The 26603-nt window shown below is 38.0% G+C and overlaps 3 protein-coding genes across 5 annotated transcripts in view; all 3 read right to left on the bottom strand.

Annotated features, from left to right (window-relative positions):
* Positions 1-216: 216 nt before the first annotated feature.
* mthfr (methylenetetrahydrofolate reductase (NAD(P)H)) lies at positions 217-9220 on the bottom strand. Of its 3 annotated transcripts, none has more exons than XM_017305592.1 (12): positions 8167-9220; positions 7838-7893; positions 7278-7539; positions 5673-5911; positions 4489-4599; positions 3846-4039; positions 2625-2875; positions 1730-1864; positions 1388-1568; positions 659-841; positions 471-572; positions 217-390 (listed from the first exon to the last, which is right to left on the bottom strand). In XM_017305592.1, exons 3-12 carry the CDS (start codon positions 7523-7525, stop codon positions 232-234), a joined length of 1803 nt encoding a protein of 600 aa, XP_017161081.1. In that variant the 5' UTR covers positions 7526-7539; positions 7838-7893; positions 8167-9220; the 3' UTR covers positions 217-231. The 3 variants fall into 3 exon arrangements, with proteins under 3 accessions (XP_017161081.1, XP_008411228.1, XP_008411227.1); XM_008413006.2 differs by having other exon boundaries at positions 7838-7896; XM_008413005.2 differs by lacking the exon at positions 7838-7893 and having other exon boundaries at positions 8167-9219.
* Positions 9221-9600: 380 nt separating this feature from the next.
* Positions 9601-14187, bottom strand: LOC103466999 (galactose-specific lectin nattectin-like). Its single transcript, XM_008413007.2, has 7 exons — positions 13988-14187; positions 13731-13789; positions 13553-13592; positions 12841-12935; positions 11388-11522; positions 10646-10757; positions 9601-10445 (listed from the first exon to the last, which is right to left on the bottom strand). The coding sequence occupies exons 2-7, from the start codon at positions 13785-13787 to the stop codon at positions 10378-10380; spliced, it is 507 nt and encodes a 168-aa protein (XP_008411229.1). The 5' UTR covers positions 13788-13789; positions 13988-14187; the 3' UTR covers positions 9601-10377.
* Positions 14188-17830: 3643 nt separating this feature from the next.
* The window catches only part of LOC103467075 (voltage-gated potassium channel subunit beta-2-like), a 15186-nt gene continuing 6413 nt past the window's right edge, over positions 17831-26603 (bottom strand). The window contains exons 6-13 of the mRNA XM_008413130.2: positions 26492-26535; positions 26144-26230; positions 25317-25402; positions 23081-23201; positions 21303-21397; positions 19940-20060; positions 18842-18930; positions 17831-18518 (exon numbers count right to left, since the gene is read on the bottom strand). Of these exons, the coding sequence (XP_008411352.1) occupies positions 18417-18518; positions 18842-18930; positions 19940-20060; positions 21303-21397; positions 23081-23201; positions 25317-25402; positions 26144-26230; positions 26492-26535 (745 nt within the window). The 3' untranslated portion in view covers positions 17831-18416. The remainder of the gene's footprint in view (positions 18519-18841; positions 18931-19939; positions 20061-21302; positions 21398-23080; positions 23202-25316; positions 25403-26143; positions 26231-26491; positions 26536-26603) is intronic.

The raw sequence follows: 26603 nt of genomic DNA on the forward strand, positions 1-26603 counted from the left end.
ACAAGGAAATACAGAAAGCATTAGGGGGGTTGGTCAGATTTGYGGAAAAGTTGTGATGACTAGTGAACATTGAAAATCCACACTAAATGTTTTCCAATCTAACATGTTTAAGCCTCGTAACCTTCCCRGTACGTCTGCGTTAATGAGTTTGATTTAGTCAAACAGATGCAGTTCCTGACAAACTCTTCTATGCTCCATGAGTCCACATGTGAAATGACAAGGTTGATAACTTCACCAAAGGCTCCTGAAGCTACAGGCTTGGTAACGTACCTTCCAGTACATGAAGCTGACYGGGTCCACTACCGTGGGCTGGACAATCTCTCTGCCAGGGAAGATGCCCCACGTCACGGCATTAGGCTGCATGTCGTGTGCGTTGGTCATGTTATGTCCCTGCACACAAAACACCCAATATGGCCCATATACAACCTGCACTCACACAGTGACTAGCGGGACTCTCAGTTCAGACTTACATGCACGTTAACAATGTGATAGTTGACACGAGGCTCGTACTTCTTCAGGACCTTCAGGAGGGCTGTGACATTTTCACTGGAGGTGAAAAACTCCAGGTAGGCCTGTTGGACGGAAGAGCGGAGAGCTGAGGCGACGTTTCAGAGTAAAACGTGTTTGTAGAGAATGACCAGACAGAGWGAGTCAGCACCTTCTGGAAGACATATCCTCCTGGAGGCCCCCAGCCTACCACAGGGTCCGCAGATGGTTTACCATTGATGTTGGGCTGAGAGTTGATGGTGAGGACTCCACRTCTGTTAACCTTCTCAAGCTCGTCTTTCAAAAAGTTGGTCTCCGGGGCCAAAGGCTCGTCGTTCCAGGGTAAGCACAACACCTGGGGATGGAGAGAGAGACACGAGGGCCTTAGCAGACTGTATTTTAAGTTTGCATCGTAAGCCTGGCGGGCCGCCAGGCTTTACTTGCCTCCTGTCTGGCTAAGCATTGTTTGTTTTTGTTTTTATACAAGCACGCATGCATACTTATATGATCATGTTTACATGGTCAAGTACATTATTGTAAAAAAACACATCACAACTTTACAATGAAATTGTGTTTTTGTTAATATAATCACAGAAATCATTACTTTAAAAAATCTGTTCCACTTAGGGGGCCTCCTAGTGGCCCCAAGCTGCTGCTTGGTTTGCTTTGCCTTGAGCCGGCCCTGCCRACAGTACAGGGTGGGATCTGCCAAAATACTTCGACTGAAGGAAGTTCTGTTTGTCACAAATCTRCAGATTTCTTTAAGACTATCAATACATCTTCATACTATTTCAGCATTTTTTTATTAATACATTTACTTTCACTTTTTCATGACTTTATTAATTTGTGGTTAAACAGTAGATCATTCACATGGCTAAAGCCTGCAGGCAGACTTGATTACCTTCTGTCCGTTTCGGTTTGGTTGTGCTGTGATGTAGCATGTGAAGACTTCAAAGACGCTTTGTTCGTTCTTCAGTTCCTCCCCCCACATCTGTAGAAGAGCTTCTTTAGAGGATTTACTTTTTAAGTAAAACAGGTAGTAGTCATTTAATTCTCCAAAAGCTGGAGATGAAGAATTTCCCCTAAAGAMAACAGCAGAACAGTCGGTCAGCAACCAAAGTACAGCTTCACTTTGCCCTCTTCTGCTGTAAGCTCAATACTTCAAGTTGTTACTAAAACTGAAACATTTACTTAGAAAATCAAATAATTAGGTAATGCTGAATCTATGTCCGATTAGACATACCATCTGCCGTTGGGGAACTCATCCCAGTCCTGGGTCCTGTAGATGTAGCTCTTTGGTCTRGAGGCCCAGAAAATTGGTCGGACATCCTCTACCTTCCGTTTGGGATTTGCACTAACGGCCCAGGGAAGAGGGCGTCTGGCGAAAACAACAATCTGTGAGTTTGCAGACCAAAGAAAATCTGCCTTCATYGCCAGACGCTTGCAGAAAGTTTGCAAGAAATAAACAAACCAAAAGGATCTGCTACAACTAGGTCTCAATGCATCTTAGTCTTAAGAYTAAGAGTAATTAGGAACTCTACCTGAAAGAATTTCAACTTCAGGGTTTCCCCCAGTGTATTATAACCATGGAGGGCCACCAGGYTTCACTTGTGTCTCCACCATGCTTGGCAAGTTTTCTGGGGGAAACCTTGAACTTACCAAAAAAGACTGTTCATTTTCTACCAAGGAGAATGGACCCAGTATGGAAACTCAGCAGAGACGTTCACATGTCATTTTTCCAAGTAAACGTCAAGCTGGAACTCTTGCCAACCAATTTGGAGCCAAGTCTAAAGACTAACTTCTTATAAATATTTTCTTATTGGTTCCACAGCATCTAGTCGACAGTAAGTTCTTAATTCTGTAGATAACACACACGCACTAGTGTAGGTAGGGAGACGGACCGGCAGCCCTCCAAACAGCTGGTAGAGGCCAAAGAGTCCTCAATTGTTTTTCTAAGTGCTCCACAGGTAACAACTAGTGAATAACATTTGCCAAACACAGGATAAGAGCGTGTAGAAAGGAAAACGATACTTCTTTAGAGGATTTACTTTTTAAGTAAAACAGGTAGTATAAACTATACCCCAGAGTTAGGGGTATAGTTTCATCTTTTACTCAGACGCCAGTAGATTTAGACTGACCTGGGGTCTTCTACCCACAGGCCCAGCTGTCGGAGGACCTCCATGGTGGCAACTTCTCGGTTCAGAGTGTAGAAGTGGAGGCCTGGCACCTTTCCGCTGTCCAGCAGGACACGACACATGTCCACCGCCTGATGGATTCCATAGTTCCGGATAGCAGCATCATTGTCTTTGATGGGCTCAATGATTTTAGTGATTTCCTCTGGTACTTGGAGCTTAGACAGCTTGACGAGCTGACGTAACGACTGGTATCCCTGGAAAATACACATCATTTGTTTTTCTCTTTTCTCTCTTTCCTACCACATGACAAAAGTCTTCAGTCTGATGCATTGGTGTCAACAAGAGGATAATAAAGTATATTATATTTTAACTAGCAGGGACTTCATGATTCATTTTATTTGTCGTTTCTGTTGCTTTATTTATTTTGGATATTTAAAATGTCTTCCAGTTCCAGTGTTAAATGTTCATTAGAATTTAAAGTGTATTGCTCATTGAGAGAGTGAACCTGCATTAATATGCCATTACCATTTTATTACTTGAAATTGGTTTTAAAACAACAACAACAACAACAACAATAATAATAATATTGTTTATCACAACAATGTTGGGATAATTYATCACCCAGCAGTAGCATTTGTTGAGATAAAACCAACTTTGATCCACTGTTAACTTGCGATTTGATGCTAAATCATAAAACTAATTTTAAAAACAGATGGATTTCATAAATCAACATTTGCTGATTTATTACTGTGCAAGAATGTATATCTTCTGCTATGCTACATTACATCTCATGTAAGTTACACACTGGGTGAGTTTAGTGAAACTAAAAGCAGATCTTCATGTACTGAACATGTATAAAGTGTTGAGGAAGGAATTCAGGGCTTCTTTTCCAATTTCCAGACAGCAAGCCACCTTTCTTTTAGGACAGCTTAACATGTGAAGCAACCTCAGTCCATAGACCCCCCTACACTGAGCCTCAGGTCCATGATCACATGGAACCTATAAAAGTTTGTACTTTTATAACTTTGGTTGTAAAAGTCAAACAGGAAGCTTTCTGCACKGCTCGTTAAGCACAATGGCCAAAGATTTTCATGCACTGTTGAACTTGATGAACAGGTGACTTCACTTTGGAAGTGAAACGTGTAGCAGCTGAAAAGAATTGCCTCAGTGGGTCAATGGGTTCATGGTCATGATTTACAGCTTCCTGGAAGACGTTTCTAGTACCTGGATGGGAAAGATTCCRGGAAGGATGGGACACGTGATCCCGGCCGCCCTGCAGTCATCCAGGAACTTCAGGAAGGTGTCAGCGCGGAAGAACAGCTGCGTGATGACGAAGTCTGCACCAGCATCCACTTTCTCCTTCAGGTGCTGCAGATCCTGCTCGTAGCTTTCTGCCTCAGGGTGGCCCGTTGGGTAGCCTGCACAGAAACCTCTAATTAAAAYGACTGGAAGTACAGATTAGTCACATTGATTAGAGTAGGTTAAACATATAAACATCAAATAAATAACATATAAAGAGCATATAAAAAGCAGTAAAAAGCAGATCTTCATGTACTGAACATGTATGAAGTGTTGAGGGAGGAATTCAGGGCTTCTTTTCTGATTTCCAGACAACAAGCCACCTTTTTTTAGGACAGCTTAACATGCGAGACAGCCTCTGTCGATAGTTATGAGCATATAAAACATGAACTACATGAACCACAGCTCTGAACCCTGCAGCAGGACAGTCCTGAAATCAAGCTGATCATAGCTGAGTCTGGTTGTTCTGACAGATAAACACTCCGTTTAGAAACACCCTGTGTACAWAAACCAGCTAGAAATCACAATAAGTGAAGTGTGTTTCACTCTCTCTACTGTGAAAACTTACCAGCAACACAAATGTCAAAGTATTCGTCAAACTCAGATCGAATGTGCTTAACGAGGTCGACAGCAAAGTTGAAGCCTCCCTCCTCGTTCTCCCAGTCGTCTCCCACTGGATCTGAAGAGAACCAGAGCTTTGTTTTATGTCGGCCATGTTGGGTGATCTGGCAAAACGAGGATTTTACAACACTACAGGTGTTAGTTCAGMAGTTAACTTTACAGATGGTATGAAATGGTTACCGTTTTTTAGCAGTATAGTGTCAATATAGTTAGCTGAAAATAAAACATTATTTAATGACTGCACTTTCACCCACGTTGCAGCAGATCAATAAAGCCAAAGGGTACCAACAACTTCATGCAGCAGGGAAACATCTTTTTGGAGATGATTTTCTAAATGATTAGGAACTTTGACTTTTTTTGACATAATTTTACACAAATATCAACACATCCCATAGAAGAAAATATGGCATAAAAGGCCTAAAAATAGCAATAAAATGTTAATGACACTCCTCTCATCAGTAACCATCTGAATTAATAATTTAATGTGTTAATAATYATCTAATTGGGGGCAGAGACAGGCTATATGATTATATAATCATATGAACCTCCTGGTCCTCAAATGCCTCAGGAAATTGAAACCGAAAAAAAGAAACAGATTCAAAAGGGGAACTAATTTTCTAAATCATACTTTTCTTTTTCAAAAAGATAATGTAACATCAGTGGCTCTAAACGATTTTCATTCAGCTGGACAGAGATAAATCATAAAAGCTGCAGAGCCCAGTCTAAGATCATTAAAGTTTGGTTTGAAATATTGTCTGACTTTGCCTCTCTAAATCTAGGCTCGATGTACACTGCACACTTTTTGAGAATGASAAATTTCTGTTGAAAACTCGACTAGCAGAGACTCTGTCAGATTACAGGAGATCATAAGGTGGAAGACTAGAACCCTGGGAATGCTTGAGGAAAAGCTGCAGTGTAGTTCCAGCTGGAGCCGTTCACAGCAGCGCAACACTTGTCCAGACACGTCACTTCTCAGAAGTCTAAATCAAGCGTTGCTCTTTGTTTTCCAGGAATCTCAACCCACAAACACCGATGCAGCTCTTATCTCCTGAGGCGTGGAGATAAAACACACATCCAAGCAAAACCTCCCAGGTCACACCCTTCCTGAGCCCTTCGTATCTCCYGCTGTACCTCCCCTCAGCGCCATGATGTTCTTCAGGCCCAGGTGCTTCGCCTTAGCCAGGTAGCCGGTGATCTTCTCCTTGGTCTGGTTGCAGCAGGTCAGGTGGAGGACGCTCTCCAGGCCACAGTAGTTCACCGCTGTGCTGGCAATCATCATGGAGGAGGTCTCCTTGTCTGAGCCGGGGTCTCCTGCTGGGTGCCAGGTGATATCAATGAAGAGCGGTCCTCCAGAACCCATCCGGTCAAACCTGTCGCATCAGAAATAGACTTAAAAAAAAAAAAAGTTCTGAAATGTTTTCATCTGAGATTTTGCTGAAATATTTGTGTGTGTTTGTGAGCTGTGTTTGTAGCTTTTAAGGAAATCTTATTACTTCAGTAAGACAAGAAATTCTGACATTTCCATACTCCTAAAGTGGTTAAGAGTCTAGAGATGCCCCTAACTGTTTAACATGACTGTGCATGTGTTCAAAAAGCGTGGTCCATTAGAAACGGACAAGTSAGTTTAATGTGACAGAACTTGACTGGTCTGAATTTTGCGTAAGTTGGACTGAACACCTCTGGGATGTTCTCATCCAGCAACAGTCTCTGACTCACAAATACTCCCATAAACACACTGCGACAGGAGTTGACCCTTCACACATGCTCTTCTGAAAGCAGCCACTTCACCATGATGGATGTCAAAACAACCTGCACATCCTGTAAAACCYRTCATGGAGACAGACAGCTGGTAGCCTAATGTCTGAAACTCATTTACAAAAACCCTGTCATACATATGAAACAAATAACAAAAACAAAAATGTAATATACTTAACTGTTCCAAAAATCAATACCATACTTTGTCAACTTTAGTAAATATTGCTGTTTGTGAGCAACAACTAGGCAGACAAGCTAGCTCCACTTGAACAAGTAGAAGCCTATATTGGCAAAAACAACTTAGGAAAAGAAATTAGTGTCTCAATGCTTGAGTYCCTCACTTCCAATGTCAGTCGTGACGCCTCATCATGGGAAGGTGATGTAGTTGCAAAGGGTCAATAAAGGTAAAGAAAAAATATATAAAAACATACCTGCTGAAGTTACACAAAAAAATCATAAAACTGTCAGGTGCAAAACCTACTATCTTAATCCCAGCTCACAGACATGGAAGTTTTTAAACTGAAATATGAAGCCGTTTCACACAGTAGGACCTCAACAGGATGAATTAACTCAATTATTGTTGATGTCAAAAATKTTCAATTTTACAGTTTTTAACAGTGTAGTTAATATAATGCTTTGGATCGTGTTTCTTTTCGCAGTGCAAAAGGTTTGATGTATGGCTACGTTTGGAGCTCTGTGTGTGTGTGTGCRCGYGCAGGAGACGTAATATGACACAACAGATTATTGTCAGAAAAATTAAGCATCTCTCAAGTCCTGCCAAATACTTCAGATGCTGTCATCAGTCAGCTGGATGCCATTTTGTTCTTCCCAAACGTCTCCACATTACTTGGGTTTTCAGCAGAATATTCTGCCTCGGCCAGAAGCATGAACTGAATCAACTGATTAAACAAGTGTCTGCCTGAGGTCAAAGGTCAGAAGGCCCCTCAGAAAGCCTGGAGGAGTGCCGGCTAGTTTCTCTACCTGGAGATCAAGTTGACGGCACCGCTGGCCGTGCGTGGGGGGAAGAACTCCAGGGAGAACCACTGATCTCCGGACTCCGTCCTCTTCCTCATCTTTTCCCGCAGCCGATCAGAGCGGTCTGCATCCAGCACCGGGGTGGAGCAGCGAGAGCTCTCGTTGGAGCTCTCGGCGCTGCTGTTGCTGCCGCCGCTGGAGTCACCTCGACACGACTGCCAGCTGCCGTCCACTTGCTGCACCTGGTTCACCATAGTGAGAAACAAGGCTGGAAAAAAATAAAGCAGAGTTCCTGTGATTTTACTAAGAAAAAAAAAATGAAGCTGTATTTATGTCTTCATTCCAATTCTTTCAACCCAATCATAAAATTATACATTTATGGAGTTTATGCTCATTTAATTCAATAACTTAGGTATTCAATAACTTAGTATTTTTAAAAGCATCAATATATTAATTTTTCAGATTTTTAAAATTTCCAAGTAATCATGAGCAAGGGTAAGGGGTTGAGCATTTTATGACTGTTTACAATTAATGACAACACTGAAAAAAAGTAAAGCAAAGGTTACCCAGCGTGCTGACTCTAGAGCCCTGCTCCCTATGTCATCGATCATCTGCCTTTCATCTGCTGAAATGCACAAACAGAAATCCATAAAATCTGACCCGCTGCTAGCTTAAAACTAAAAGCTGACCCTACTGTCACTTTACTGATTGCATGTTTGCAAATCAAACGGTGCTAATGTGATCTGAGCAAAAGGGAAGTGGTCCCCAAAAACTGCTCGTTAGGGCCCAACAGCCCATCACACCTGAGCCAAATGACAGCATGGCGCCTTAACTTCTGCAGGACTAATCGGTAGCATTTATAAACCCTGCCAACAGCCACAGCACGCTTTCTTACCTGCTCCGGCCCTTCAAGGTTCAAGGCACGTCTCCAAAATGGATTGATCCACGTGGACACAGACTCAGGCAGTTGCCTCTCCGGTAGGAGCACATGTATGGGGAGCTGTAGCAGCTGCAGGAACTGTTTATAGCCGGATAAATTTAGTGTAGCACGCTAGCTGCGTGTTACACTAAACAAGTCCCCTGGAAAACCGGCTAGTAAGGCTGAACTGCGAGTACAGAGCGACCGCTGCTTAACACACCTGGATGGATTTGGAAACTAATTACATCTAACAATGCTCTCCTGCCTAGTTGCCTGAAAAAGAGCTGCGGCTGTAACAACATGGAGAACTTGAGCCTCATTCAATGTCCATCGGAAATAGGAAAGACGTCTATTTCTCGCTTTTTTTAAATTTTATTTTATAAATTGGGGTGTACAGGATGGTTCTATGGCTGCCTTTACAGGTTTTATGTTACCAAATTATTTACAACAGATTTCTTGAAATGTTCACTTTCAGAAATGTTATAAAAACAACATGAGGATGTATTTTACCTTTGTAAGGTAATTTACATCAAATTGCTAAAAACGTGTATCATGTATTGGCTTGATCTGACGATATTCACGGCGCTTCTGATCGATTTTTCGTTAAAACAACTCATATAATCGTGTCAAGGTTGGTACCAAACAGTACCACTCTAGTACTATGTACTTGAGTAGCCTTATTTTTTAACAAGTACTTCTTTTTTTACACTTATTTAGGGGATTTTTTTTTAGATGTCTAGTTTTTTCCTTCTTGAGTAAAAATATCCTGAAGCAGTGCTACTCTTACTTGAGTACATCATTAGGGTGCTGTTCGTACCTCTAAATACTACATAACTCTTCATACTGGCTTCATTGTCTGCCATTGTATTTAAACATCTCTGTCTGTCTGACAATCTAACTTATAAGTCTGGTTTTGTCGGTTTTCAGGAGAATTGCACTTACTGGACTCCATTAAATCAAGTGTAAACTTTGGTCCAAAAATAATTGTGTTGCATGTTTGGCTTAGCCTGTTAAGATCAACTGCACTCATATTAAATCAGAACATAAACAAACTGGAGTAAGTTATATTTTTTTTCTTCCTAGAGACATTGTGCAGTTTGTGTGGTTATTTTGCAAGTCAAAAGTCTTTTTCAAAAATCTTCACTGTGTTAAGTCAGTTCTTAACTGACTCGGCAGTCAAGCCGAGTCAGTTCCACAGCAGATACACAAAACTCAGTTCCATTGCAGCAACACAAACCTGCTTTTATAATGTTACACGAAGAAAATGCATCATTGAAATAACAAAAAAATTTATGCAACTGACCAAGCTGATTTTATAAGACATAAATAATATTCTAAGGAGTTGCTTTAAACTTGCTAGCAGTTAATAAAACTTACTGATCAAAGGAATGTAGAAATAAATGCAACATATTGAGCAAACATTGAATCACCCTTTATTTCATTTAAACAACCAATTTTTTTGCATGTGAAAACAATCAAAATTTTAAGTTGATCATTGGCATCATTAAGCGTAATTCAGTTCAATTCAGTATATTTATGTCAGTTCAATCACATTTACATTCAAATTTATAATAGTTATTAAACAGTACAGTATACTTAATTCAAAGCAATTTAAAAAGTTGCTATCTAAGAAAACCCGGCTTTTTGCATTGAGACATTGATTTGCAGCATCCATTCCTTTATTACTTAAATTATGACATTGCTATAAGCATTAACTTTGAAATACAGATGTTTATTTTGTTTTACCATCTATTATCTTTAAACATGTTTCCATTTAGACTTTAAGATGCAGAAGACAAATGGGTATGTGGTAATATGTATGTGTGTATGAATGGTTATTTTTTAAGAAGTGCTACACGGTAAGGTCTGTTTCCCAGCTCATGAAAAGGTTCATTGGGAAGTTTAAACAACTGTTCTAACATCTGTTTCTCACAAACAGCAAGAGGCTAAGTTAGACAAAATATAGCTATATGTTTACTATGCACTATTGAAACTGACTCAGAACATAGATAACATAGCATCTTGGTCTGATGCTGATGAGTTGGTATTCTGGCAAAATATTCTAATCTCAACTTTAAAATCAAACCAGTAAATGAAAAAATATAAGACTTGAGGTTGGCCACACTGTCTTGACATCCTGCTGGAAGTGACGCATTGTCATGTGACAACAGGACAATCTGGACTTGGTTATGGGCGTCGGACACAAATAAAGGAATTCTCACGGTCGCAGCGAATATCATTGACGTAATCTTCTCCTGCGAAAAAACATGCAAAAAAAAGGAAGATGATGAAAAAATCTTAGCACACTTTCCGGTGACAAACAGATATTTTACTTGTAAATGGTGGTAATTTCTAATTAAACATTTATTTATTTAGTGAATTAATAATTTACAACATGCAAAATAAAATCACATATTCTATTGTTCTAGTTATACATCTAGTTATAACTTCTTACCTTCGCGGTTTATCTCCATGCAGTCCTCATTTCCCTCAAAGTCGTTGGGCTCTTCAGGGCCCCATTGGGTAAAGTCAAACTTTGTACCTCTGCTCCAAAGCCAAGTGCCTTCCTAATACAATCAATTCAAACATCAGTGTAAGAGCAAAACCTGTACAGACCACCCTACATAGTCATTGTTCAACCTCTTAGCTCAAAAACATTAAAGACCTGATCTCCTACAGGGTTGCATGGACAAAAACGGGCAAGTTGGTAGCATATGCAAACCTAGGCTACAGACAGCACGCAAAGAAAACGCAAATTAGGGGCGAGGCGGAGGAGCTGTACTGAAAAGAAGTCTTAAATTCAGTAGTCTACAGCTTTGTTTTGTTGGACAACGTTGCATACCTACGTTGCTGGATGACAGCCAGCATGCAAAATCCTCATTTAAGCGCTAAACTGCGTGAGTAAAATAAAAAAATAGCACTCGCACTGTTGCATACGATCTACAAAGATTGCACATGCAAAGTGGTCCACCACTTTGCAAGTGTGGTGTGCACACATGCACACATGCATGTGCACACATGCACACATGCATGTGCACATGCAAAGTGGTGGACCACTTTGCATGTGCAATCTTTGTAGATCGTATGCAACAGTGCGAGTGCTATTTTTTTATTTTACTCATGCAGTTTAACACTCTTTATTTGTAGATCAGGCCTGTAGTATCACACATGAAGAGTTTAAAGAGTTTAACGCCCACCTCAACACCATCGTAGCCTCCAACCCAAGTTCTCTTATGTGTTCCTGCTGATTTAAAGATGAGACTCCTGAGAAAAGTGTACTGATGTTGGTTTTGGATGGTGGCCAAATTTCCATGGCTTGAAATGCAGTGGAGCTGAAGAGAAAGACGAGACGGAAATCAACAAACCCATCACTTCAACGTCACTTTTGTCTGTGTGCATGCATTTGTAACTTACAGTCAGTTTGTTGCAAACACCAGAAGGAAACTCAAAACTTTGTCTGGATTAATGTTAAGCTTAAAAACAGTTCATAGAGAGCTTGATGGGACGGGTTTCCATGACCAAGCAGGTTCACTCCAGTCTGTCATCCCAAATTGCAATACAAAGCACCCGTTGTAATGCCTGGCACCACTGGAGTCTAACCAGTGGAAAGTTGTTTTCTGGAACGATTAACTGGGCCCCTTGTTAAGAATAAAGTTTAGCACAGAGAGGTTTGTGGTGTAGGTAACTTGGCCATTTGTATGCATCTGTGGAAACCATTTGGGAATGATCCCTTTTGTATTACTATGACAGTATGATGGAGGAGCGGGTTTGGCTTTAAAGAACGTTAATGGCCTACACAAAGTACTGACCTCAATCTGATGGAATGGGCTGAATTAGTGTTAGAGACTCTGAGACAGGATTTGACTTCACATACAAGTTCAGCTTAAAAAATATAAACATTATGAAAAAGTTCTATGTTTTTGTCACTTGCCTCAGAAAGGCAGACAATCATTACACACTGGAGTTAAATATTTAAAGAGCTTTTGAGAGATTTTATTTCTTGTAATTCTGATTATTATGGCTTACAGATGTAGAAACCCAAAAATCTCTCAAAAATTTTTTATTTTGTGTTAATTTTGTGAAAAAGTTCTAGAAGATTCATGGAAAGTAGACAAGCAGCAAGGGTAACCGTAGCTTTGGGAGGATTGTCAAGCTAAATTAATTTATGTATTTGATTAACGCATCAAGGGCCAATTCATACAGATGGACCCTGAACATGGGCCACAGGTCTCCCATGTGTGTTCTCCTATAAGCATGATCAGATAAGATGTCCTCAAGAACTTACTCCTAAATTTGGTAAGCAGCCTTTCCAAAAGGTGTTGAAGATGCAAAGGCATGTATGCCATGAAAGCTTTTCCAATAAAAAAGAGTATTACCAAATGGCACCATTATATGGTGCCACTTTACTGCAATCTATGCAGTAAAGCCTGAATAGATTGTTGAACTTCAGTCTGAAATTCTCTGCTGTGTACAAACTCAGAGAACATTTTCTCAATAAGATCTTGGTCATTCCCTCACCTAGCATTACCTGTAGTCTTTGATCGACACACAGGATCCATCAAAACTCCCAGAACTGATGAGGTTGGTTGTTTTATAGCTTTTATTCACACTAAGAGTAAGCAAATAAAAAGAATAATGCATGTGCTGTACCTCAGCTTGAATCCAAGTCAGTTCAGTGTCATCATAAAGGTAACAATCGCCTCGATATCGAGTCCAACCAGCAGGGCACATTTTATAGACAGCCGCTAGAAAATATGGAAACTAATATGAACGGTTTTGCAGCACATCATCTAAAGTCAAATCTGGAGCTGTGGTACAAGAAAGCAACTACAGAACGGAATGATTATTGAATCCTCTGTATATATATATACAGTGAGGACTAAGTATTTGAACATCCTGCGACTTTGCAAGTTCCCACACTTAGAAATCATGGAGGGGACAAATACTTATTTTTCTTCTCTGTATATATATTTATATACAATTATTTATATATATGGATTTATTTACCTATGCAGTAAAGCTTTTGTCAGTATTCTGTGTGTACTTTGGTAGTCAGGCAATGATACTTCATTCACTGTTGTGTCTTTGTGTAATGACAATCGAGTCTAAGCCACCAAACAAGCTAGTTCATGTCCCTGTCGCCACGATTAAAATCTGAATTAATTATTTTTACATCATTTAGACTATATCAAGTGTACCAAAGGAAAAAACCTTTACCACATCAGTACAACTGAGCCTGCAGTACATGTATTGTTCTCACATCAGAATGTAGGTAAACAAATAACTATCAAGTTTCACATTAGAGTGAACTTAGTAAACAGTTTTATGAAAATTCACTATTTAAAATGACGAAAGCACAAACCTGAACGTGGAGCTGGGTCCGGTAGACCCCATCCAAGTGGCTGAGGATGTTTCTAAAAGATATAAAGACATATTTATTACAGGGGATCATTGTGCCTTAAATTCCTATGGATTGAATAAAATATGAATCTCAAAAGTTAGTGTATTTAGCACATTAAATTAAAGCTAACTTTACTTACAGCGACTCCAAGCCCAAATCCACAAAGGAGCAAAGTGCATAGTAGAACCGAGTTCATCTCTGGAAGAAAGCATTTAAATCCTTTAATATGAAATCCTGTTAAATCATTCAAACATGTTTCAATCCATAAGGAGATTGTTTACAGGGTAAATAGTTACCCTTTTAACACTAAATTGTATGTCTAAGTCTGGTCAGTTCTTTGCTACTACAAAATATTTTTTTTCTTCTATTACTGAAGTACAGGAATTGAGATTTTACCTTGAGGTGAGAAAGTTGTTCTAGCAGTCACTGGAAACAGTGTCTGTTTACTACACAAACACGGAGCTTATAAAGGTTGTTTTCCCTTATGCAGGTCGGTCAGTCATTCACTGCTGATGGGTCATCAAGTAAAAAATAACAATGTGGCAAAAAAAGATAGAACCAGTATCGTACAGTAACCCAGTCAGGAGGAAGGAACCACACCTGAAGTCATTTCTCCACATCCCTCCAGTTTTCTAATTATCTACTTATTTTTGTTGAGTAGTCTTTGTTTTATGGCCATAATGTTTTTAAATGAGTCATGAAGTAAAAAAAAAAAGCCAAGCAGTGAGTCATTTTAGGAAGAGTGATCTGATCCCAAAGTCAGGCTGTTTCTCTTCATCAGGACATTGTTTCCTTGGAGAACCAGCAGAACAAACTGTGGCAGCTGTTCACTTCAGAAAGAATGTTCTTTCTGAAAGAATGTTCTTTCTGAACATTCTTTCAGAAAGAATGTTCAGAATGTTCAGAATGTTCTTCTGAACATTCTTTCAGAAGAACATTCTGAAAGAATGTTCTTTCTGAACATTCTTTCAGAAAGAACATTCTGAACATTTCTGAACTTTCTTTCTGAACATTCTTTCTGAAGTGAACATTCTTTTGGTCTTCAGGTGTTCTGAAGACCGAGAGTTTGATTATGTGTGATTTATCTTGACATCTGCTGAAAATGCATCGACCTCCTGGTCCTCTCATACATTCCAGTGGTGGCGTTGTTCACCAGTTCGTGCTCATTTGTGTCTTTGACCCTGGAACCTCCTGTTCTCCTCTATCTGTCTCCCATCTAAAGTCCAGTGTAGCTTCTTCACAGAACCATTCATAATCAGTAAAAGTGAGAGGTCTGTGAAACAATTTGTGTTTTTTTTTTAAATGTCCTAATATGATTTTTTTTTTTTATTCCAATTTTAACGCTCAACATTAATATTTTCTTGGTACGAGAGACAAAGCTGCTAATTTTTTGATTGTCATTTTGATGACATAATGATCTGGATCAGTTTAACAAGTTTTATCAGTAAACTGTACACCAGCACTTACTGGGAGGAAAAGAAAGTTTTTCTTTTAGGAAGACGTAGAAGTTGTGGAGTATTGGTTTAAAATTTCCATGGGAATGGATATATAAACCAGTTCAGGTGGTTCTGCATACAGATCCATTTTAACGCCTAAGAAAACCTCCTAGTCCTTTCTCATTGAAAACAGCAATGAAATTAATACATATGTGAAATATTTAACAATTAATTTACATCATCTAAAACGTTGCTTCCACACTTTGTTACAAAGTCTGATTTGTAAGTTGTTTTGTTTCTAATTTAGCCATGTGCTAATACATTATGCATCTGTTGTTTTCTGCATTTTCTATCAGGAAGAAAATATGTCAAAGTCTCAGATTTTCTCAGTTTTATTTTAGAATATCTTGTTACAGAAGCTCTGGGCTGCTGTAGAAACTGTTCCTTTAGAGCCCAGCTGTGTCCTTGTTGTCCTGTTCTCACATGAGCTGTAATTGTGTCATCTTTGAAACTGACACTGATATCTTATCATTTTGTGTCACACATAAACACATGGTCCTTCTTCACAACATCACCTGTTTTTGTTCTAATGTCAGACTTAAAACCACACGTCTCATATTCCAGAAGAAAACTGGAATATAGGGATACAACTAAAATAAGTTTTATTTGAATTCGCCTTAGCACTCAAAACTATGAAACAATAGAAGGCATATATGGCATATGTCAATATATCCATCACAATTAAAGAAAAACATTATAGCAAGAAATGAGTTTTTTGGTTAGATTTGAATGTAGACAGTGAATCAGGCTTATGGATGAACTGCGGAAGAGATCCAGAGACGAGGGGCGGAGCAGGAAAAGGCTCTGGACCCTTTATACGTCTTATATGTTAGAGCAAACTCTAACATATAAGTGTTAAGAATACAAAATAAATCAATTTATCTTCTACCAATGTGTTTGGGATTTTTGGTTTCAGGTGAGAATTGAACCGTGACCTTGAAACTTCTTCTTATGGATTCATGACAGCAGTCGGCAAACAATTTGTTACATTGCCGCCATCTTCAGAATCAAAGAGCAAAATACTAAAATCTTTTATTCCCCTTTATATCTAACTGCAATATTTTATATATTTTAGTTGTTTGTTCTTCCTGTTTTAAGCAACACAGTTTAGGGCTCCATTCCTGCCAACTTCCTATTTATAAATCTGGAAAAATAAGTATTTCTGATACAACACTCTGCAGAGTTGACAATGAAAGTGTGGGAATAAAGTTTGTTTTCCAGTTCTCTTTTATGCTCGCTGTCAGACAGCTTTATCTTCACTCACACACGCAGCACAACAGCGTGTGTTTTTACTATTCACATAAAAATAAAAATCCAAATAAAACCATTACATAAAATTATATTTTTGGACTCAGTGTCCCGTCGTATGGAATCTCTAAAGGTGCATTGAAGGAAAAACAATTAACACATTTCGTCATGCGCACCAGATAATATCTGGTGTAAGAATTTTAAGCAAATGTCTTTATTTTCTCCAGTCGTGCTAAAACGACAGCAATAATCAGAGATCCGATTTTGGTTTTCCAATTTCAGATGCGGCCATCCGTTTTTTATTATAATAAATTCCAACTATCGCAGTAGAAATGTTGAATGGTACATTCTTAATCTGATCTATGATGTTCTTGATCTGTTACATTAAGAAAATTTCAGCGACATAGTTTATGCAGAGACACTTACCCAAACAAATGATCAGAAGCAGATTCCACTGCAAATTTGCTGTTAGTTGTTGTATCTGATGTCGTTTTATCACAAATTTGTCTCTGCTGGAGAAAATGTGTGTAAATATAAAATCATGAATTCTAGCAATGAAAAATCTTTTTTTTTAACTCCGTGGAGATAAATGCAACTAAAACAGATTGCGCTCCTCATAGAAACGTTGTTGAAGATTTACAATAATTATATTGTCATAATACTGAGGGTTTTACAAATGTGTTTTCATTAGAGCAGATCAGGAAAACGCAGAGAGCAGCTATTTCCTACCATGATATGTGAAACAAACACACATTTCAAGAACTGTAAATCCTATTTCAAAAGTTACAGAGTTGCATTTCAATTCACCTCATTAAATAACACTTTTGTTAAGAGAAACGACAACATAACATTAATATCAAGAGGAATAAAAACATATGTTTCAACCAACAAACACATACACACCTATAATAAAATAAATAATAATGGTCAATGGTCAATGGCCTGAACTTACATAGTGCTCCATCAAGTGAGAGGACTGCAAAGCGCCTCACTGCATTCAGTCATTCGAACATCCACATGTACATTTACACCCTGATGTCTGTATTACAGGTGTAATGATTACTTAAGCAGAATCAGAACAACACAGATTACCTGCAAATAGTACAAATATCAGAAGTACCAACCCTGCACGTGATGTGCAGGTTTTCCTTCTTAGAGGTTCTCTATGAATATTTGTGTAAATAGATCAGTGATGTTGCTGTTATCTGTAGAATGAACATCAAGAAAATAAAAGTTATTTTATTTTTGGAATGCACATTATGCTTTAGAGTGTTATGTGCAACTCCTTGATCCTACCATTGAAAACTTATTCCTGCAAACTACACATAGTTTTTAATTTTTAACGCCACTCCAAGATAAGACAAAACTTGCACTGTAAAAACACAAAAGCTTACCAATATTTTTTGGTCTAATTTCTAGTGAAAACTTTGCAGTACACTTGAAATAAGACAAAAATAACCAACAAGTAACTTTCAGCAAGAAAGATGAGCTTGTTTTAAGTCAGCAATTCCTTAATATTGATGAAACAGGTTATAAGTGAAATAATCTGCCAGGGAAACAAGTCATTTTCTCCACACAGTGAATTTTCTCTACCTGCAGTTTTGCTCAGCAGGAACACGCATGGTCAACGACTCTGTGTGGCACTATAGCGCCACCTAAGGTGTGACAGTAGATTTACATTATACAAAAAAATAAAATAAAATAAAAAATCATTTAACTGAATTAGGCAATGTTTTACAGAGCTTTGGCAAAACACTTAACCAAGTGCAACACATCGTTTGGACCCATTACAACACCGGAGAAACAATCCGTCTCTGGTAAACAGTTAGTCCATATTTCTTCTTTTTTCTTTTTTCACTAGCTTGTGTCAAACTCTGGTCTTTTGAACATTTCTCTCAATTTTCATGGCAGCAGTCAATTTATCACAATATAATTGAGAAGTAGTGTTGTCTAAATGTGTTTATTTGTTTTCAGTTGCTTGTTTTTTTTTTTATTTTATTTTATTTTTTTTACAACAGTGACGTGTACATGAATTACACAAGGATCAACATCCCACCATGCACTGGGTCTACAGCAGCCTGTCAGTGCTCCTTTGAAAATCTGGAACCCTTTTTACAGTGGGGCTTGTTTTTCAAGATGCAATCAATCTCAGCTGCAATGGACATTGTTATCTTTGGAAGAACCTGTGAAAATAGAGGGAAAAAAATTATTCTTTAAAGTAAAACAAAAAGGTTTACTTAAAGTTCCAATTAGTGTGCCATCACAGATGGTAAAAACTCTTGCCAATTTAAAGTCAAACCTTAATGTGTTTTCTTATTTATTTAAATCAGACCATTTTTTTTTTGTATTTGCAATGTTACTGTGAATATGTAAAATCACCAGAAATAAGAAGAAAAGCCCCACAGACAACTGAACAATAGATATCAGAAAAAGTCCCTCTATTGGTTTTGTTTTGCTTGGTTGCATATTTGCGCTAATTACATTTGCTTCCTGTGTGAACGCTGACCTGGATGGCTCTGATGTTCTCCACCAGCTGAGCGGGTCTGGAAGCCCCCAGCAGCACAGAGTTCACCTTGTCATTTCTCAGGCACCACGCTGTGAACATGTCAGAGATAAGGATTCAATCTGACCGCACTTCTTATCAGCAATGGAATCAAAAATTAAAATCCATACCAAGTAACACTTTGTTCACTGTTAAATGAGTGAGGATAGGAGAGTCACAGGTCTGTTAAATGCTTAAATTAAAGATACATCTGTCTCTTCAACATCCAGACTACACATAATAACCAGCAGATCTGACCTTGGGGTATTTTTGTGGTTTTCCTTTGAATTATTTTGTTAAAATCTAGGACACGATTTAGATCAAGTCTACAAAATACTTTAACAATACATTTACATGATAAACAGAAACAATAGAAAAACAAAAATATTGTGTGCATTGTTTTCTAAATAAAGTGCAAATATAATTTGAAAGCTAATTAAGGTCCATTTTTACAATGCAGTTGAGAAACTACGGTACAAAATTAACAAAATTTCAAGAGGGAATCTGAAATTAAAGTATTGATCTTATTACACTAGTCCTCATCAGTCGATACTGATATCAATTTGATATTATCAATATTTTGGGTCAATATGTACACCTGTATTTTATTGGTTTAACATAATCTAGTGACAGTTTTGGATTTTTACAAACACTTCTTGTAATTAGTTTCTTAGCCGATAGCCTTAGGAGTGCCACAGTAGGGATGTCCATCGCTGTGTCTAAGATGTTTTTTACTCATTAATAATAAAATTATTACTGTCTAGGAAATTGTTGTTGTTCAAATGTGGATTTAAACATGTGCTTTTGCACGTGATGGGATCGCCCAGGAACACCATTTAATCTCAATGGGTATAATTTATATTTTGCCTCATATTGAAACATTCAATATTATGGCTTAAAAATTTAAATCAAAAACAGGAAAAGTGTTGAATGAAAACGTCTGAATAACATAAAGCACTTTTAAAAAAAGTTACCCAGAAAAGACAACATATTCCAGAATGGCCAAAATAATGTGATGGATAGAAAAAAACGACAGTCACAGGAAAACCCTGTATAGTTTACCAATAGCAAGTTGTGGCAAGGTACACTGTAGTCGTTGTGCGAAGGTTTCTAGTTCCCGCAGCTTGAGCTGCTCTCGGTGACCCTCCTCACTCATTATCTTGTCTTTTATCCATTCATATCCCTGTGGGGGATCACACACATATCACAGATCAGATTTTAACTATGGAAAATTAACAAAGCTGTTCATATTCAGACACAGTGTGATAAACATGTTCATTCACTGGCCACTTTATTAGGCCCACCTTGCTAATACTGGGTTGGACTCCCTTTTGCCTTAATCCTTCGTGGCATAGACTCAACAAGGTACTGGAAACRTGCCTCAGAGAGTCTGGTCCATATTGACATGATAGCATCACACAGTGGCTGCAGATTTGTCGGCTGCACATCCAKGATGCAAATCTCCCGTTCCACCACATCCTCAAGATGCTCTAGTGGATTGAGATCTGGTGACTGTGAAGGCCATTCGAGTTCAGTGAACTCATTGTCATGTTCAAGAAACCATTCTGAGACGATTCACACTTTATGAAAGACATGGCGCAGCAGAAACCGAGACTCATCAGACCAGGCAACATTTTTCCAATCTTCTATTGTCCAAATGCAGTGAACCTGTGTGCATTGTAGCCTCAGTTTCCTGTTCTTAGCTGACAGGAGTGGCACCTGGCGTGGTCTTCTGCTGCTGTAGCTGATCCGCCTCAAGGTTTGATGTGTTGTGCGTTCAGAGATGCTCTTCTGCATACCTTGGTTGTAATGAGTGGCTATTTGAGTTAAAGTTGCCGTTCTATCAGCTCGAACCAGTCTGGCTATTTTCYGCTGACCTCTGGCATCAACAAGGCATTTGTGCCCACRGAACTGYAGCTCACTGAATATTTTCTCTTTTTCAGCCATTGTCTGTAAACCCTAGAGATGGTTGTTAGTGAAAATCCCAGTAGATCAGCAGTTTCTGAAATACTCAGACCAGCCTTTCTTCCTCATTTTGATGCTTAGTTTGAACTGCAGCAGATTGTCTTGGCCATGTCTACATGCCATGTCTTGGATCGAGTTGCTGCCATGTGATTGGTTGATTCAACATTTGTGTTAATGAGGAGTTGGACAGGTGCATCTAATAAAGTGGCCRGTGAGTGTCTATATAAATGCCTATGACAGATTGATGATCTCTTCAGGGTTTWTCTGACACACTAACTGTTAGACATGGTACCAGCCCCCATTGAACCTGTAACAATTAAAATAAGTGCATAAAAAAAGTTTTAATATTTTTGTTTTAACCCATCTGTTTAACTTTGATCCATCGGAAGTTGTTTTTGTGTAAAAAAAACGGTTGACACGAAGGTTAGCAAACAAAAGTTGTAGAAGAATTATTTGTTACCTTAAGTGAAGCCCGTGCAGAAGGCGGTATTCCACTTCGATATTTTCCTGAGATGATTCCACATGCCAGTGGAGACCAAGTCATAGCTCCAATGCCTGTGTTTTCCGGATAAATAAATTCAATATAAAATAATGCTCAGCAACAGAATGAAGTTTATTATTTTACMTTAATAATGCAGAGCTTTAACCTGAGTTGAAGTTTGTCTCTTCTGTATTCCTTAGTTTCTTTTTTATTAGATCAGACTTGTCTCTGTTTTRCTTTAGTTCAGTCCTTCCTTAGTGATTSTAGTTACGTTTATTTTTTGTATCTAGTTATTCTTTGTTACTTTAGTTTAATTATATTTCTTAGGTCTAGTTATTCTTTAGTGTTTAGTTATTCTTTAGTCCCYTGTGTACTCTCCCTCAACCCCTRTGCMMCTTTCTATCTGTACTCAGTCTGCCTTTTGCTCTCTCTCCTCACACCTGCAACCTGTTTTTTCTTCTTCCTTTTTCCTTTTTCTTCATCTTCTTCTTCTTGATTTTTACTGGCAGTTAGCAAAAAAAAAAACAATCGCCTTCTGGTATGAACTACAGTATAGGGGCATTTTCAATATTTCTATATGTGAAAAACAATTGTAAGCTGGGGGTTTATAGGAGTGTGATCTGACTACATTGTGTAGTTATCCTAATTGGCCACATGATGGCGCCAAACCCACCGTATATGGGCCAGAAGCAGTCAACATCCCAGTCAAGGTGCTTCATTTGTGTATTTATATCAACTTCTATCAACTTTAAATGACTTAATCCACATGTACTTTATTGTAGCTGACCATCRCACATTCACAATGAAGATTTTTTTCCTGTGCCCTCATTGCTAAATCAAAAGCTAGCRAATCCCCTCTTTCTGTTTGACTGTGTAAGAAAATGCATTACAAACTTTAGCTCAGTGAGTAATGTGATGGTCTCCGAATTGGAAAGCTACAGGTTTGATTCGGGGTCGAGCCAAGTGTTTCACTTCATTTCCTTGCGGAATCAATAAATTAATTTTGAATTTGGTTTCACTGCCAGAATGAGTAAATACAGTGGAGTAGCTCACTGAGTTATGCGATGGACTCTCAATCGGAAGGCTGCAGAGAGCCACAAACATTGCATTAGCCGGAAACAATCTTCCCCTCCCAAAGATCAACTCTGAGCCCAATCAAACCTAGCACAGTATATGCTAAGGAAGAAACAAAACAAACAAAAGTTAGTGTGGCGGATTTTCGATTTTTTGCCCAAATACAACATAAAAGCTAATTAAACATTGCTACGTACCTAGTTGCAAAATTCAACTGCCCATAATTTTGGAACCGTAAAAAATTTCAGTATTTCCATCATACCACCAACTACAAACACAAAATCAATCATGTCTAGGTAGTTTTGGCATTACGTTTTACAGGTAAAAATGAAAGGAATAAATTTACAAGTAGACTTACTTGACTTTGCAGCCAGAAGCTAGCTTCTTGGTTTTTGTTCTGCTCTGGCTCCCTGTGATTTTTTTTTGTTGCAAGTTTTTCGTTTTTTTCATTAAACTTTCAACATGATACATGCTCCCAGTTCCTGTCTGCATTTTGGTCTGTCCTCAAACTCAAGTATTATGATAGAAGTGAGTAAAATTCCCACTACAGCATTTTAACAAGGAAGAAACAGYTGGAAATGTCAATCCAATTCATTACAAAATGCTATGTAAAAAAAGATTTAAATAAAGCATAAGCTTTTCATTGTTTTGGATCTTTCCCAAACACTATGGAAGGTGCTTACCTATTTTGTGGTAAAGCTGTGGGAGCTGCACTTCCACCTTTTCCCTTTGGAACATGTGGTATTCTGCCTGTTCACAAATGGGTGGGATCTGGTTGAACTGTCGTGCTACAGAATACGCCTCCTGCAGACAAACCCAGGGGAAAAAGTTATTCTTTAGCTATTCAATTTTTGCTTGAGCCMAAAATTCACTATGCAGACATGTATGTCTGGGGGAATGCACAGATGGATGGATGGATGGAAAGTGCGAATCCCTTTTTATCAGTTGTTTTAATCTTAATATGTTCTTTGTAAAATGATCAAGTTTAGATTTAATCAGCCTGAGCAGCTCATATTCTGACCTGGAGAAGATGAAATGAAGTCTAGACAACTTACTTTTTTTCTGTTCAATTAACTTAAAATTTTGAAATCTAACTAACTTATGTTAATTTAATTAATGTGAAGGATATTTTTACTTTGACTTGAAACAATTGATTTCAATGTCAGTTTTGTGACCTTTGTCTGACCGGCTTAATTTATTAAGTTTATCCACCTCAGTATATTATGATAATCCAACTCATTTCTTAAGTTTACACATCTCAATTTACTAAGTTTTTATACCTTAATTTATTAAGTGTGTTTAACCTGATAAATTTAAGTCACACTTACTCAGATCGTTTATTTTTTTCTAATAAATAATTCAAATTTCTTTGACTTAATTCTAGAGAAAGTCAATTCAAACTTTTATTTATAAGTTATTCCAAACTAAAAAAAACTAAAATATCCAAAACTACATTACCACTGACATTGTACCTAAAATACAGCTAGAACTTAAATTATTTAAAATTTTAAAAATTAATATAGAACCAACTTATTTGAATCACTTCAATTGGTACAAGTAATTCAATTAAGTTGGTAATTTATTGCCAACTTAATTTATTAAGTATGTTTCGGTTRGAGACTGAAGCATACGAATTGGACCTCCGAGGAATTTCTGTATAAAATAAGTCCACCACCAACCACCAGTCTTGACAGAACCGAAACCAAGCCAGCACTAACACTAATTAGGAAGTGGAGTCTGTTTGGGGAAAAACCCAGAGGACCGTTTCTTTTCTCACTTTATGACAAAAGTCTCATCAGCWGAACAAGATGCCAGCCTCAAATCCCTCAGGACTCATTTCATTAGATTACACTCTGGCTCACACTTTCTTCACTAGATGCTCACAAGAGCACTTTGCAAAAAAGACTTTACCTCCATTGGAAATATTGAGTACTTTTATACATCCTAACAGAGAGAGAGAGAGAGAAAGATTCATCAATAAATCATAAAGAGATCTTTTTGAAAATGGCATTCACAAATTTAATAGAAAGCCTTATAAAAATATCCAMGCTTACAACTTGTAACTTGTAACCTACCAAGCATCAGCTGGTTGGACTGAATCTGGTAGAATTGGGGTAAAACTTCTTTATATTTGTTGGTTTGGATGTGGTTTAGTGAGCATATTGATGGGTAAGAAACACCAATTTTAGTTATAATCTCATACAAGCAGGTGTTTGGTTTAATCATTTACTGTTTGTGTAAAGATTAGGTGAATAGGAGGTGGTGAGGATGAACGCAGGAACCCAGGTTGTAGAAGAAATGATTAATTTAATGATGAAAACTCAAAACAGTCCAACACAGGCRGCWCGGCAGAAAGTTAGCRCACAACTAATTACTGGTAGCTACTGATAGACAGGACTGAAAATGAGAGCTGACGCTAACCAGGACTTTACAGTTCTACTGGAAAGCAGAGACTTGAGAAGACAACATCTKACTATAGACGAGGACTCGACAAGAGACAAAGACAACAGGTGGGTTTAAATACACTGGGAGGGTGATCAAGGAACGAGATACAGCTGGGATCAATCAACAGRGGAAGACGCAGAGACAGAGACTCACAGGACAGAAACTGAACACAGAAAAACCTTRCAATATACACAGAAACACAGATCATAACAGTTTGGGTGCTAGTTACCTACCATGCCTATAATAATGTGTTGAACTTGTTCCCTGCTTGGCTTCATGGCTCAAATCCATATCAGATTTCCATAAACAAGGTGGACAGTGAGTTTGATCTTACCAACAGTGGAATCGTCCATGTTCTCTTTTCTGATGACAAATTCACTTTTGGGTTTCACCACCAACTCCAACTCAGCAAGACAAAAGCCTTGCTTGAGTTTAGTGATAAYAAACTAATTAGTATTTTGTTATAAAACTCACCATAATCTCCATGGAGTTCCATCGTGATGTTCCCCAATACAGAGCCATCCCCCTGTTGATTACATACGTCATTGCCCTTACYGTCTCTGGCAAAAAAAAAAGACCAAAGGGGTTACAAACTGGACCACAGCAAATAGGAAATGTACACAAGCAGAATACATTAACCAATTGCAAGGTTTCCCCCAAGTAAAGCCTGGCGGGCCACCAAGCTTTACTTGGGTCCTCGCCTGGCTAAGAATTGCTTATTTATTTTAGATTTTTTTTTATGTTTGCATTTTGTAAGAYTTTATAGTCGATGTTCAAGCATTAATCTTTCAACAATACATAATTACCAAGTAAAATKTTCTAATTTCCTTTTAACTTTAAAMATTTTTTAACTCAAAAGCACAGCAKGCTGCTTAATGAATGACTGACCTAGCGCCCCAACCACCAGGCTTAGCAAGTTTTCTGGGGGAAACCCTGAATTATTAATTATTTTACTAAGAGAACAGGGGGGGAAATCCTTCTAAAATAAAGGTAATACTGTCAAGGTCAATTCTGTACAACGTAAAACAATATATATTTTCCACATTCATCAGGATTTTATTCACAGGTTCTGTTAACCGATTTAGCTCCGTTATGTCATTCCTCCCACGTCTGTCTCGCTTCAACAACATAAACACTGACATTAAGAGACCACAATCCCTGAACGAGGAGGGGAGTGTGAGGAAAATGTAGGCACAGACTTCTGTTCTTAGAATTGCACAAAGTGACAGAGAAAAACAATTTAAAACATTTTTAAAAGCAAACTGAAAAAAGTGCTTGATCTCAAAAATATGTACACTAACCTTCTATAGGTGTGTATGGATCTGGTCGATTTGCAAACACAACGTCCACGTACTCTAGCTGAAGYCTGTCCAGTGATGCTCTTAAACCTGTTGAATTCAGGCGTACATCATTTATTCCTGAAAAGTTTGTTTAGTTCAGTAACTCCATCACTAAGTGAAACACATAGAATAATTACASAGGGGCTRATGWTTAAGAGTCATTATTTTKGACAAATATAATGATTTTCTGCTAATTAATAAGATTTATAAAATTAAAATATTAYAACAGATCACTAAAAACATGTATTTTCATATAGGTATGTTAGAAAATCAAAGCAAGGTTTTGGTCAAGGTGTTTCCACATCTTACCTTCAATTATATGTTTTCTAGAAAGTCCTCTTTCCATTTCTGCACTAAAACACAGAAAGAAATGTATTTATTGTTGATATGAAAAAAGTATTTGTTCTACTTTCAAACGTAT

This window comes from Poecilia reticulata, linkage group LG7, assembly GCF_000633615.1.
Source record: "Poecilia reticulata strain Guanapo linkage group LG7, Guppy_female_1.0+MT, whole genome shotgun sequence".
Classification (NCBI taxonomy): Eukaryota; Metazoa; Chordata; class Actinopteri; order Cyprinodontiformes; family Poeciliidae; genus Poecilia; species Poecilia reticulata.

What these genes read in the sequence shown, in the direction of transcription:
- LOC103466999 (XM_008413007.2), bottom strand. Translation starts at nt 13,787, where the DNA reads ATGAACTCGGTTCTACTATGCACTTTGCTCCTTTGTGGATTTGGGCTT. An exon ending in GATTTGGGCTTGGAGTCGCT is followed by an intron (nt 13,593 to 13,730) that starts GTAAGTAAAGTT and finishes AAACATCCTCAG; the next exon opens with CCACTTGGATGGGGTCTACC. An exon ending in GGACCCAGCTCCACGTTCAG is followed by an intron (nt 12,936 to 13,552) that starts GTTTGTGCTTTC and finishes CATATTTTCTAG; the next exon opens with CGGCTGTCTATAAAATGTGC.